The sequence below is a fragment of the Pseudophryne corroboree genome, chromosome 3, assembly GCF_028390025.1.
Source record: "Pseudophryne corroboree isolate aPseCor3 chromosome 3, aPseCor3.hap2, whole genome shotgun sequence".
Taxonomy (NCBI): Eukaryota; Metazoa; Chordata; class Amphibia; order Anura; family Myobatrachidae; genus Pseudophryne; species Pseudophryne corroboree.
Window position 1 is genome coordinate 579,437,345 of NC_086446.1, and position 14,522 is coordinate 579,451,866.

The following is a 14,522-nucleotide window of genomic DNA, read 5'->3' on the forward strand; positions in this document are numbered from 1 at the left end:
CTAATTGGGGGTTCCAGTGACTTTATGGCGTAAACGGCACAAAAAAACACCAACATCATGCTGACATTTTTGTGTCAACATTTTTTCACGTGTCGACCTTTTGGGGTCATTGTAGTGACTGTCGACCTTTTCCAGGTCGGCCCTATGATCCATACTCCTTGGTTATAATAGTATTTCTGCATCTTTATATAATCTTGAATCTTAATATGTTAGGCCTATATAATGAAAGTATCAAAATTTCTGATTTAAAGATGTTAGTTTGGATACCAAACAAATATTTTACTGCATCAGCAAAGAACGGATTGTGAATGAAGGTCTCACAACAATTATTTTGTAATTCTTCTCACATAAGAAGGCGCTGTATAGTATGTACTGACAAAAGGTGGCATTCTTTTACATTTATTACCATACAGAGTTAATCTATTTAGGTTAGTGTCAGTGGCTGCTCTGTAGGAGGAAAGTTGTGGACTGGTAAGGTTTTTGTGGCTTCTTTGAGAAAAAGGAAATGAAGATAGGTGACGTGTGGGAGGATATTTGTGGAAAATGGTGAGCAGATTTTAGAATACTTGTATTACATTTTCCATGTATGTACCCTACTTAACCCGATTTTAATTCAAGCACATAAACCCGTTTGATTACTTGTTTGTTTAATATTACCTTTCCTACAATTTTTTTTTTTTTTTTTTTTTTTGAGTGTGCAGTTAATCCAAAAAACAAGGAGAAAAGTAAGACAGCCTTTCCTTATACACCTGTATCCTGGGGAAACTGTATTTATTGTGCTCTCCATCATTTTTAGTTTTCAATAGTTCATTGTGGTTCTTCTCTCCAGTTTTTCTCACTGGGCTACCTTCTTTACCTGCAGCCTGCCATGCATCTTATCTCTTGGCTTTGCTCTCCCCGTCTGCTTGCTTGACCTTTCCACCTGACTAAATCGGTGTGCGCACCTTTACAATCATCGGGACGTTTTTCTTATTTCGACCTGTTCATACGATATCGCAAGAGTGTGTACGTACCATCGATCATGTTTTACCGGATGAAAACTGGTTGAAATTAAGGATTGCATCTTATGTGTTGTTTAATATACATCCAATTCAGTGGAGTGATATCAGACTAGAAGTGAAGTGTGTATGCACTGATGCCTTCGTGTTTTTTCATCCAATATTTTATACTGTTGCGATCAAAGATTGCAAGTTAGATTGTTCAGGTATATACGCACGTATTGGCACTGTGGTAGGGACTTCCAAACGGGAGTGAAGTTGATTGTAAAACTGCATTAAAAGTCTGATTGTACAGGTGCGTACCAAGCTTTGTTTTTCTCCTGATCCTCTCCTTGTATAGAGTCTGATGTTGTGTGTTTCTGACTGCAGCATTCTGTGAGCGGTGCCTCTTTGCCTTTGCCACATCTGATGCCAATTGCACCTTGCAGTGCCTCCCAGTGGTATTTTCACGGCTTGACTTCTGATTTTGTACCCACTTGCATTGCATAGTTTTGGCTAATCTATGGGACATGTTGAAATGTTGTTTTTGTTTTGTTTTTCTTTGCAACATCTCACTTTAAAGTTTCATGGTTGCTACTGTATATCCCTACATATTTCATTGATGGGTCCTGCACTCTGTCCATCCCCTCCCCTTCACTTTTATGTCTCATAATTTTTTTTGTAGCAGCGGATCTATGTATGTGTAACTCCCTGTACAGAGTTGGTGTTTGAAGGAGATAGTGTAACCCTCATAAATGTGTATTACATGTAATTTATAATCGAAATTAAACTTAGTTGAGTATCTCTTTCCACTGTGACTGGTATTACAACATTAAGGGTGGCTGCTTCTAGATTGCACACAGATGCTGTTCACTCCTACCTTCCTGGAAATGGTGATGATGGGTTTACATTTATAAAAAAAATTTAAAAAAACATTTCCTCAGTCTGGTCCATGATCCATTCGCTACAGTCTGATTATAGATTTCTGCTTCCACCTCCTACAAAGCCAGATATACTGTAGCTGCACATGGTGTGAAACACAATACAAACTTTTTTATTTTTTTTATTTAATCTTTTGCAGCTGTACGTAGTTCATAATGATTTTAGGTTTTGGGAGTTTATGTTTAAAGCATAATTTTTTATTTTACAGGTTAGAACAGTATTTGAGAACCATAGCGATCTATTCATGCAGCAGGGCAAAGCCATTTATCACTGGCTCATTGACAAGTAGAGAGTCTACTGCACTGACTGAAGTATCTACAACTTATCCATCTGTTTATGTCTAACGCAGACCCGTGAGGGCACTTCTCATGGCCACAGCCAGCTGCTACAATCTGAGAATTATTGAGGTGTCTTAACAGTCAAAATAAATACGTAAAAAACCAGGGTGCAATTACAGCACCAGATGGAGACACGGGCAGATTCAAATGTTTTTTCCACGGCCGCCACCAGAGGGCGCCCACAGAGTCCACTACCAAGTCATGAATGATGCGGAGTCAGGCCGGGGCATCCTGGTGCTGTTGAACTGCAACAGTGGGGATGGCTTGCTACTGCTGGGAAGAGAGACGCAAAGTTTAAGCAAGGGGATTGCATGAACTTATTGGGAAAGTCGCTTTTTTTTTTTTTTTGTAACAGTAGCCAGGGCTGCTGGCGGAACCCCAAATACAGGCAGTGGCAATCGCAGGGTTTCTAAAGGGGGGTTTCCAAATGCAATCCACAATCTCCCACTCTGCGGAACATGGACTACAGTATTAATAATGAACACTATTAGCTCTGATCTGTTTCTTAAACTGCATGATGTGGTTGTAGCTCTACTAACCATATTATATACCATTGCTATTGTCATAATTTGAACCATTTGCCAAGAAAGGGGAAGGGGGGGGGGGGGGGGGGTTCCAGGCAACTTGAAACCGACCCCTCCCCCACCCCCCCTGCGTTTGCCTATGACAGGAGGCTACATCTTCACTGGATCCCAGGACACTGATGTAGTATTATACAAAGTGCACTGATCCATTGCTTCGCTGAGGAGGCTGAATATCATGGAACATTGTTAGATGGATAAGTATTATATAACCACCCGGTAACTTCAAGATTTATTGCATCAATATGATGCACTCTGTTTTTGAAAGTTACTGTGACCCACTTCAGTATTTTTATGACTAGACCCCATAGTCTCTCCATCCTATTCAGTCGGCTAGAGTCGAGTCTTGGTTCAAACACGGAAGAGATACATGTTAGTCATTATAGTTCCCTGCAGTTTTGTAACACAACTTACACAACAATATTTATTGCTACTTACACTCTATAATAGCTATCTTTGAGAGAAAATAATTGTCCGTTTCAGAACTACTAGGACTACTCATACACGTGATGATTAATGTACAGTAGGCAAAACCTTGTAGATTTTCCTCACTTTAACTGTGCATTAATTATCTCATCACAAAGTTTCTCTGCAATTAAGATTCTTAAATACTCAATGTCATTGGTCTCATTGAAGGCGATTCAATTGTTATTTGGGCATCTGTTGGCAGCAATTCAATTGTTCTGTTGTTTGGGTGCGAGTGCAGTGTTCACCAACATATTTGCTTGTCTCCTGAGGTGGCGAATAGAAATGTGCGATAGTGTCCTGTGCGGACACCAAAACGGCACTTTTTACGGCACGGGCAGGGCTTTAATAGGGTTTAGCCACTTTGCGCTGCTAAACCCGGTGCTTTTGGTCCTGTCAGAAGTAACGGGCGCACGATTGAATTACTCAGACGGTAGCCCATTACTTTGAGCGTCAAAAAAAGTAATGGAATTGGCCAAATTGCCTGCTAGAGTCTCAACATTTTTTTTAAATTTTTTTTATCATGGCAAATAGGACAACCGTTTCTTATTGAGACAATCGGCATAAAATAAAATTAAGTAATTTGTGCTTATATGTCATCCTTTGGTTCAGCATTGTGTTGGTGGAAATTGTTGCCCTGCTGTTTTGTCTTTATAATTGGCAGACTCCTGCACTGATCAGAAATAATTTTCTTTGGAACTGGTCTGCGGTGCTCCAGCACCCAGTTTTGGAGCCACAAGCAATGATGTTATACAAAGCAAGTGCTTGTCTGAAAGGTTTCATGTATGTACAGACCCATTCACTTACATTATCTCTCTTCCTATGATATCAGAGTACCTCTCTAATAGGCATTCAGAATGTACATTACCATTAGGTGAAAATAATGCTCAGAGTTTGAGGCTTTATGTGCTAGCACTCTTGTCTTGGATTGCATTTCTGATTTTTGATGCTGATTTATGTCGTTTTAAATGTGTATGACTTGTGAGTTAAAAATAAATACATCATCTTTTGTGAACCTTATTACCAGATTGTGAAAGTGTTAAAGTAATATTTGGAGACATGGGTCCTCACAATGGTTTCCTGTCTCCACTGCTTGGAAACTAGGTGAAAGGTTAATCTTGTGCTATAAAAATCCTCCCAGCTAAAAGCTTTGAAGATGATAAATATTTTATTTAATTCAGGCCTGGTGCAGCCTGGCTCCAGGAATGATCTGTTCTGCTTCTACTTGTATCTCACATTTTCGGGTAGTAGGTGGTTGAATTTCTCCTTGTAGAGAAGTGTCCATGCAACCTACGATCAGGGGCAGATTTAGGGGTGAGGCTGCACCTAGCTGCAATGGCACCTCTCCCCCCCGACTGTCTAATTGTATTATTTTTATTGATTTGTTGTAAGCCATCACTTGATGATAGCCAATTAAAAGAATAATAAAAAAAGTCAGTATGAAATTGTTTTATTATTAATTATGTATACATATTTACGAAGTGGGACAGCATACAGGGGCAGTATGTACAGTTCCGGTATGATATACCGGCAGACGGGATGCTGACTGTCAGTATACCAACAGCGGCATCCCGTCTGCTGGAATCCCGGCAGCAAGTTCCTTCCCGGGCTCGCTTCGCTCGCCACAAGTTCTATTCTAACTCAGGTTGGTCGCATGGACTCGCCAACCAAGTTGGAATGCCTGGCAGGTGTCGGGCTTCCGTCCGTCGGTTAAATGATGGCTGTCAGGATTCTGGTATCTGTCTCCTGAACCTTGGGATCCTGACAGCAGGCATTTTAACTGCATCCCGTATATACATGTCCTACCATAGGTGCCGATACTGTGGGTGCTCCCGGGCCCAAGCACCCACGGACATCGAGGAGCACCCACAGATCCAGCCACCCAGTAAAGCCAGCCCCCGCAGTGGATTGAGACGCGCTAGGGGCTGCTGAAGGGCTTCCGTACATTACAGTATAAAAAGACCAACCAAAAATGTCCGCTGCCAAGGAGGAGACAGACGCTAGAGGTCACATTTGATCTCTAGTGCTTGTCTCCCCGGTGGCGGGCATTTTAAGTTTTTGTTTTTTTTTACACTGCAATGTGCGGAAGGGCTTCCGCAGCCCCAGCGCTTCTCAATCCGCTGCGGGGGCTTTGCGTATGCAGGGGACGCCCAAATGTTTGTTTGTGAGCTCCTGCAAGCCCGGCGGTAGCACATCTCATTTGGCTACAGCACCATCATGGGGCATACCATCAGGGCATCACATTTAAGTGTGTGTATGTATGTGCTCTGTGTGTGTGTATATGTAGATGTGTCTGTGCTCTATGTGTGTGTGTTCTATGTGTTTGTGTTATGTTTGTGTTCTATGTGTGTGTATGTAGGTGTGGGTGTGTGTTCTGTGTTTGTGTGTTTATATGTGTGAGTTTGAGTGTGTACATGTATGTGTTCTATGTAACGTGCATGAAACTCACCCACCACGTCTCCCCTAAAATCCAGCATTTACTCCTAACAATCACATACGGAACCCCCCCCCCCCCCAGGAAAATCCTGCGTTTGCCCCTGGGCTAGCAGCATACTAGCAGCACAGTATACTTAGTGATGACTGTCCGCACCCACCCTCCCATACTTTGCTGACAAAACACTCATTAAGCCTCTGGCAATGCGCATAAAACCCCTGGCAACGTGCTGGAGACCCCTGGCAACACTCAGGAGCCCCCAGCGAGTATGGAACCCGGAGCATGAAACACCTGACAACAGGCAGGTAATTTAAAAGTAATCAGAAGCTTCACTGTGTGGCATCATTTGTAAGGGGCATTACTGTGTGTGGGGCATAAAATGGTGTCAGAGCCATAACTCTGTGTAGCATAATATGTAATTGACGTTACAGTGTGTGACATATTGCGTAATGGGCATTACGGTGTGAGGCATAATGTGTAAAAGGCATTACTGTGTGTTGCATTATGTGTAATGGGCATTACTGTGTGTTGCATAATTTGTAATGGGCATTAGTCACTGCCGCGGCTGCCCGTTCATTCCTGCTCTCGCCGAGCACCCACCAGCAAAATCATAAATCGGCACCTATGTGTCCTACCCGTTTACAATCCATTCAAGATGGCATATGGTACAACACAGTTGAAATATTTTGCAGTTAAACTTTTTTGTGTTGACGTTACCAACAGAAGCATCCAAGTGACGCCACCAAACAAGTGCCGCCCATAGGCGTGCCTCACGTGCCTAATGGGAATTCACCACTGCCTGTGATGATCTTTCTAATATAAAGAAAGCTTCCAAATCAATCATATTGGTTTTATTACATTATTTTTTTTATTAACTATACATGGCTAGGGTTTATTTTCAGAGCATTTGTGTGTCAGATTACCACTATAGTATTAGTAGTTTACATGATTTTGTCCTTGTTTCCGGAGAACTGCTTTGTATAGAATGTAACACATATAATTAAGAACATCTCCTTTTTAGTGCTCCTGAACAGCTTTAAAGGGACAATAATAATGCACTGTGAAACATGACTTTCAGTAAGATGGATAATTAGCCAATTGCTCTTTCTTTCATCATTTTATGGGGTCAGTTAATTTAATTGATTAGTGATCATATTTGCTGTGACATGCACGTTTGTGTAGTCTCTTGTAGCAAGCTATTTCCGTCTATTAAACTGATATATATTTCTTTCTTTTAGCAAATGTGGAAACCTTCCTCCGGAGAGCTGCTTCTTTAGTCTCATATGCAGTTTGGGCTCATTTATGGGTAAGTGGATCTCTTCCAATAACCTAATAACATGCATTATGTAGGGGGGGGATGCATTAAAGAGAGGAAGAGAAGTTGCCCATAGCATCCAATGAGGTTCTAGGAATCAGGATCATTTATCAAGTGCATTATATAAAGTGTTAGCTAGAAGCAGATTAGTTTCTATGGGCTACTTCTCAAACTGTCCTCTTTAGAAGGTTTGGTACATATTCTCCAAAATCTTGTAACCAATTTATAAATATTTCTGTACAACACACCCTCTGTCTGACTGAAGAACCGGGGTCAGCAAAAGTGAGTCTAGTCCATGTACCAGCCCCTCCTTATCCAGTCTGGTTTTGTAACCTAGTTTGAGATTTTTTGTCGCTGCTGCTGGATGCCAGTTTTCACTTAAATGCAAGATAAATGGGTCCTATGGCGTTTTGTGGGCATGATATTCTGCTCTGTATCTTTGGTATGATTGAAAACTCTTGCAGTCTTATTTTGCTATCTGTAAAGGGTCTTATGTTGGTAGAAAACATTTAGTCCTTGGCATTTGTCTCTGAACAGAACATCTGAATATAATGGAATTATGCTGTAATTGCCTGGGAATAAAAAAACAAAAACAAAAAAAAACGCAGTTGTTCCATTTCATGTAATTTAAGGACTGAGGGCATAACCTGTAGAAGGCATAAGGAAGTGATACACCAGTGATAAAGCAGTGTTAAGTGCAAGGTGATAATGCACCAGCCAATCAGCTCCTAAGTGTTAATTTGCATATGGTAGCTGATTGGCTGGTGTTTATCACCTTTCTTACCTTTCACTGGTTTTTTATTTTTTTTTATTTTTATTTTTATTCAGCAGAATGGAAGAAGTACAGACTTTTCAGTGTATGCCGGGAAATCCGGTGACATTACATAACTTTTATAATTTGCATAGCCCCGCCACACCATATACACCCATATTTGAGCATGACCGGCGGATATAAGGCCATCTAATAACAACCCACAAAGCGATTTTCGAAGTCTGAAAAGAAATGCCAACACATTCATGATAGATTTTCTCATTTCTCCCCAAACTAGCTCAATTAACCCCCCAACTATAAGGCCAGATACGGCCTGGTACTCCAAACAAAGATACCTAAAACAACCATAATTATCAAAATAAATAAAATATATAAATGATAACAACAAAACGAAAGCATAAGTAAATTAAGACAAATCAATCGTGGTCATGCGAGGCGAGGTACAAAATCCACATAATATAAATACCTATACGGGGGGGGGGGGGGGGGGGCGGGGGCGCCAGGTCGGCTATTCACATCCCAGAGAATCAGGGCACTGATAAGGCGCAATACGTCTCAAAGCTTAAGGGCAGGGGTGGAATATCTAGAATTGATCCAAAAGGACCAAATTTTCACGTATTTGGAGAGAGCATTGTTTTTCATATAAACATACCGATCTTTCAATACGGTGTCGTTCACCAAGGCTTTAAATGCAGACATCGTAGGAGAATGTGAGGCCATCCATGTCCGCGCTATGCATACCTTAGCAAGGGCGCAAATGCTACAAGCATACAATCCCTCCCACCGGGGCCCAGAATCAGACTCTCCCATCCCCAAAATGCAGAATCCCGGAGTCAACATGCCTCTTGGTATCCCTGTATGTTCCAGAATCGACCCGACCCCAGCCCAAAACACCTGCAAGGACGGACACTCCCACACTAGATGCCAGAATGATCCGCCAGCAGTCCCGCATTTAGGACAAGTGGCAGCACCACCAGCCCTGAATCTGGCCAATCTGCTCGGCGTCATATACGATCTGTGCAGTATAAAGAATTGAATTTGTTGGAACCGCAGTGATTTGGTGACCTGACCCGAGTTCCCCAGCGCAACCCCCCACTCCTCCGCATCTATAGGGCCTAAGTCGTGCTCCCAACGTTCCCGAAGATTTGAGAGCGGGTCTGCATGAATTGTTGCAAGAAGGTACGAGTAGGTGAATGATATCACCTTGACCCTGTCCAATGCACTTAAAAAGGTCTTAATGGGGAAGGGGAGGAGCGCCGGGGAAGAATCCCCAAACTGTGCTTGTAGGGCGTGTCGGAGTTGCAAATACCTGTAAAAGTAGGAGTTCGGGAGACCAAACTCCTCTTTCAGGTGCTGAAAGGATTTTAGAGCACCGTCGCTATACAGCTGGTGCATGGAAGTCACCGAGTACGGGGCCCATACCCCCACGCCCTCCAAAGACCCCAACTCACGAAGCGACGCGGAGTGCCAGAGAGGAGTATCCGGGTCCATACCATCATATCCAAACATGCCCGTCAAGGCCAGCCAAATCTTCATGGCCTGAAACACAATAGGAGGAGACAACCGGGAAGCGCTACCTCCCACCAATAACTGCGCCGGGGAAAGGTCCGGGTAATAGCACCTGAGAAATGCCCAACATAACTCGGCCTCCTCTCCCCCCCCCCCCGCAACCAAATGCCAATGTGAGCTAGCTGGGCCGCAAAATAGTACAGTTGAAAGTGAGGCAAGGCCAGTCCCCCGTCTGCTTTTTGTCTAGTAAGGGTAGTCAACTTAATTCTAGGCCTTTTATTGGCCCATACTAGTGATGTCAATATACTGTTTAACTTCTTGAAGAAGGCCGGGAAGACATACACAGGGGATTGTGAAAAAACATACAGTAGCTTAGGCAAAACTATCATTTTAATAAGGCTAACCCTACCCGTTGTTGTCAGCGGAAGTTTACACCAGGCCCTTGACTTACGTACAATCATGTGTACAATAGGTTCAAGGGCACAAAGTCCGAGGGGTCGTTAGTAACCTGGATCCCCAGGTATTTAAACTGGCTCGTCCAACACAGTGGCAGGGATATTTTCGGGACCTGGGGAGGAGAGCCCATGATGGGCAGTATAGATGATTTGGACCAATTTATACGGAGACCTGAGAAGCCGCCGAAGGTCTCTATGACCTGCAGTGCTACAGGCATATCCACGGCATAGTCATGTAAGAACAGCAACAGGTCGTCCGCATAAAGGGCTATTTTATCAGTGCAGGGGCCCGTAACAACTCCCCCAATGTCCGAGTGCGACCTAACCAGACAAGCCAGGGGTTCGATGGCTATGGCAAATAAGGCGGGGGAAAGGGGGCATCCCTGTCTGGTGCCCCTAGTCAAGGTGAAAGAGGAGGATATATAACCGTTGACCAAGATCCTGGCACTTGGATTCTGATAGAGTAGTTTGATCCATTGTATGAAATTAGGACCAAAGCCCATATATTTCATGACTCCCCACAAGTAGGGCCATTCAACGCTGTCGAAGGCCTTAGCCGCGTCCAGCGATACTACGACCGCGTCTGAGGGGAAATCGTGTGGAGCCTGTAATACAGTATAGAGCCTACGCAAATTGATGGACGTGGATTTCCCGGGCATAAAGCCAGTTTGATCCCGATGTATTACCGTTTGGATAACCAGGTTAAGCCGTACCGCAAGGATTTTAGCCAGGATCTTGGCATCGGTAGGGATAAGGGAGATTGGTCTATAGGACTCCATCAGTTTGGGGTCCTTGCCAGGCTTTGGCAGTACAATAATAACCGCCTCGCACATTGAGGGAGGCAAATATATCCGAATACATCTCAAGTAGTTTTGGGCCAAAGAACTGCACATACTGTTTGTACAGCTCAGTGGGAATACCATCACTTCCCGGAGACTTACCACCGGGACACATTCCTATCGCCGCAGTCACTTCCTCTAAAGTCAAGGGCGCATCTAAGGAAGCCCTAGCCTCATGGGAAAGCTCCGGAAGGGGTATATTAGATAAATACAAATCTAAGTCCCCCTCGGAGCACGTCATCTGAGAATCATAAATCTCCCTAAAGTACGAAAGGAACAGCTGTACTATGTCAGGGGTATTGCTCACCATGGAACCGTCAGGGCCAGACATCTGCACTATCGTATTCCCAGGACGATCATAATGCACCAGATGAGCCAATAAACTACCCGGCCTGTCTGCCTGCATATAAATATTAGTTGCCCTAAACAGGAGGGAGCGTGCATTCTTGTCGGAGAGGTGAGCCAGCCAAGCCTCCTTAGCTGACATCCACCGCACCTTCAGAGCGGAGGTGCCCTCCGCCAAGTATCTGGTCTCTAGATCTCTATAGTCACACTCAAGCTGTCGCTCCGTCGCTCTGTATTCCAACTTGCGGGTAGCAATTTTACCAATCAGTGTGCCACGCAGGTATGCTTTGAATGTGTCCCAAACAATATGCATCGGAGCCGAGCCCACATTATCCGCAAAAAAGCCCTCCCACCTGGACTTTAAATCCGGGCATTCTCCCAACTGAATCAGCCAGGATGGATGCAACCTCCAATAAGACTGTCCCCTCCGGCACTCCACGTCAAGAGACAACATGTGCGAGTGGTCGGACACCTCGCGCGCCTCATAATGAACATCCGTTACATTAGGTAAAAGCCCGGGCGAGACCAGGGCCAGGTCGATTCTGGAGAATGTGCCATGCGTACCAGAGAAGCATGAGTACTGCCTAAGTGTAGGGTGCCGAACTCTCCAAACATCTACCCACTGCATACTATCTATAACATCCGCAAACTTAGAGTGAGAGTGAGAAGTTGGCTGCCCACCTCCTGCCCCCGGACCTCGAGAGGACCTCCATCTATCCAGGGAGACATCCAGCACATTATTAAAATCCCCCAGACATATAACAGGAGTATGGGGGGATGAAGCAATAAACGATGCGGCTTTCTGCAGAGCATCATATGAAAATGGGGGGGGGGATGTAGACAGATAAAATAAAAAAGGCACGGGAGTTCAGCTTACATTCCAGAAACACAAACCTGCCGTATGGATCAGTGCTTACTGTGATCAATTCAAACTGTACGGTTCTCCGTATCATTACCGACACTCCCCTGGAAGAGGAGGCATGATACGCCCATCCCACCCAAGGCCTACGGAGCGACAGCAGCCTATTTCCCTCCAGATGAGTTTCGCTTAAGCAGACAACGTCCGGGCCATATTTCTTAATCATTTTAAATACCAGGGATCGCTTTACTTTATTATTGATGCCCCGGACGTTCCATGCCAAAATCTTTAAAGCAGACATGTCGCACCGTGCATGGTCCGAGACGCAGTGCCCTGTGAAAGCCTAAACAGCAGCATTGTCTGGGCACCCACCCACCCCTGCAGAGTGTTACCCCGGAACCCCTTAAATAGCACGACCTCACCTCGCATAAAAATGAGCAATCATATGAAAAACAATACAAAACAGAAATATAAACAGATCAAAAAAATAAACGGCATCCCCACAACATCCCCCCTCCCCGTATACCTCCCAGAACTGTGGCATACACATATCCCTAACAAACCACCAACCCAGGTAGCCCAAAAAAACCTACGGCAGCGCTATACGCAGCAAACAGACCCAAAGGGAAAGAAAAAAAAAAACCTTAATACTGTATGTAAAGTCACTGCTCAACAATGTCCAGAACAACGATGACCAGGGGAAACTCCCCGTACGTGTACTTGCGTATTTATGGCCCATGGAGAAAAGTAGCTGGGCGTCAGTCCGGAGCCAGCTGGCGGGCGCCCGGAGCATAGCTGTCCAGCCAGGCCGCCGCCTCCCTCGGAGTGTTGAAAAACTTAGTCTCCCCGTCCGCCACCACTCGCAGCCGAGAGGGGAACAACATCGAATAGGGGATATTCAGATCACGAAGTCGCCGCTTGACAGGCATAACTGGGCCCGGTCTTTTTGGACATCTGCAGCGAAATCTGGAAATGCTGACACCCGGACGCCATTTCGGATCAGAGGGCCCTTCGCGCGACCCAGGCGCAGAACAGAGTCTCGGTCTTTATAATGTAGAAACTTTGCTATAAATGTCCGCGGGGGGGCGCCTGGGGGCAAAGGCCGGAACGGCACCCGATGCGCCCGCTCCACTGCAAACTGGGATGTAAAGGATTCGACGCCATACGCTTCTGTCAGCCAGGATTCCAGGAATTCCTCAGGATGTGCCCCTTCCTCCCTCTCAGGCAAGCCCACGAATCTGACGTTGTTTCTGCGAAGTCGTCCCTCCATATCCAGGCGTTTAGTTTGCAGTGTAGAAACTTGCTGTGTAACCGCAGAGACAGACCGTTGGAGGGGGCCGCTGAGGTCTTCCAAATTAGAGACCCGCGTCTCCGTTTCTCCCACTCTCTCCCGGACCCGCTGGACATCCTGGCGTAATAAGGACAGGTCACACTGCACCTTCTCCATTTTGTCCGACAGACGCTGTTCGCTGGCCGCTATGGCCTCCAGGACCTGCTGAATGGAAGGAGGAGGTGGCTGTACGTCCGCGCCCTGGTCTGCCCCAGCCGGGGGCGCCGACTGAGCAGCCGGCTGTCGGGCATACTTCTCCAGTTTAGCCGCCGCCGCACTCTGGCCACCCTTCACCATGATGACAAGGCTAAGGCAGCACTCAAGGTCCCTGTATTCAGTGTCAGAAAGCACAGCAGAGGGGAGAAGGTATAATGGCAGCAGTGCTCCAGGGCATCCAACAGGAGAACACTGTGGAGGAGGGGGGAAGGGGCAGAGTAGCCTGGGGCAGTGCACTAATGTATAATATATACTGTATAGTGGCCCACAGAGACAGGACAATCCGTGTCCAGAGTAGATCCCTCAGCCCTGCAGTCCCCACGAGTGCAGAGTCACACAGGATGTATGAAGAAAAAGCTGCAGCCAAGATGGCCGCCGGAGTGTGCAGTCTCTCCCCTCTCAGCACAAGGAGCACGATTCCAGGCTCCAGGGGGACAGAAGCGGCCGGCAAACTCCACCAGGGGACACAGGTGAGGGGCGCCGCTCTCCCCAGGCACAGGGGGATCCAAATCCTCGCGATCGCTGCGGGTCCGTGCGCGTGCGCCCTCGGCAGTGTAGTGTAAATTGAGCCCGGGGATCCGTCGGCGGCCTAGGCCCAGGAGTCGGGCAGCCGCTGGCGCTGGCTAGGAGCTCCGGAGTAGGTCCACAAACGCTGCCCACCGCTTCCCCACAGACAGTGCCCTATATTAGGCCGGGTTTGAGCCTCAGAGAGGGCCCCAGGATAGATGCAGGATTAATTCATCCGGGGAGCTCCACCAGCCTGCTTCCTACCCGTTCACCGCCGTGGCCACGCCCCACCTTTCACTGGTTTATCATTTCCTTATGCCTTCTCCAGGTTGATAAATTTGCCCCTCAGAACCATGAACTTGCTCTTATTCAGAGGCCATGTCATGTTGTACATCTCTAGTCCCTTAATTCAGTAAATGCATTTTATGATAAGTTTGTGTAAACCATTAGGGTGCATACACACGGTGAGATTCGGACTTATCCGATTCTCACCGTGCGACAGGGGGCCGGGTCGGCACTTAGCCAGTATCGCAAGCACATAATGAGTGTGCTTGCGATGCTGGCTATGTGCGATTTTGGCTAAGTGTCAATCCTGACTATCTCTTCTATAGAGATAGTCAGGATTGACTTGCCTGCAC

At 45.9% G+C, this 14,522-nt stretch overlaps 1 protein-coding gene across 2 annotated transcripts in view; it reads left to right on the forward strand.

Annotated features, from left to right (window-relative positions):
- The window catches only part of LOC135056348 (transmembrane protein 150A-like), a 333,474-nt gene that overhangs the window by 195,429 nt on the left and 123,523 nt on the right, over window positions 1-14,522 (forward strand). For both annotated transcript variants that reach the window (XM_063961396.1, XM_063961395.1), the window contains exon 4: window positions 6,976-7,043. In XM_063961396.1, the coding sequence (XP_063817466.1) occupies window positions 6,976-7,043 (68 nt within the window). The remainder of the gene's footprint in view (window positions 1-6,975; window positions 7,044-14,522) is intronic.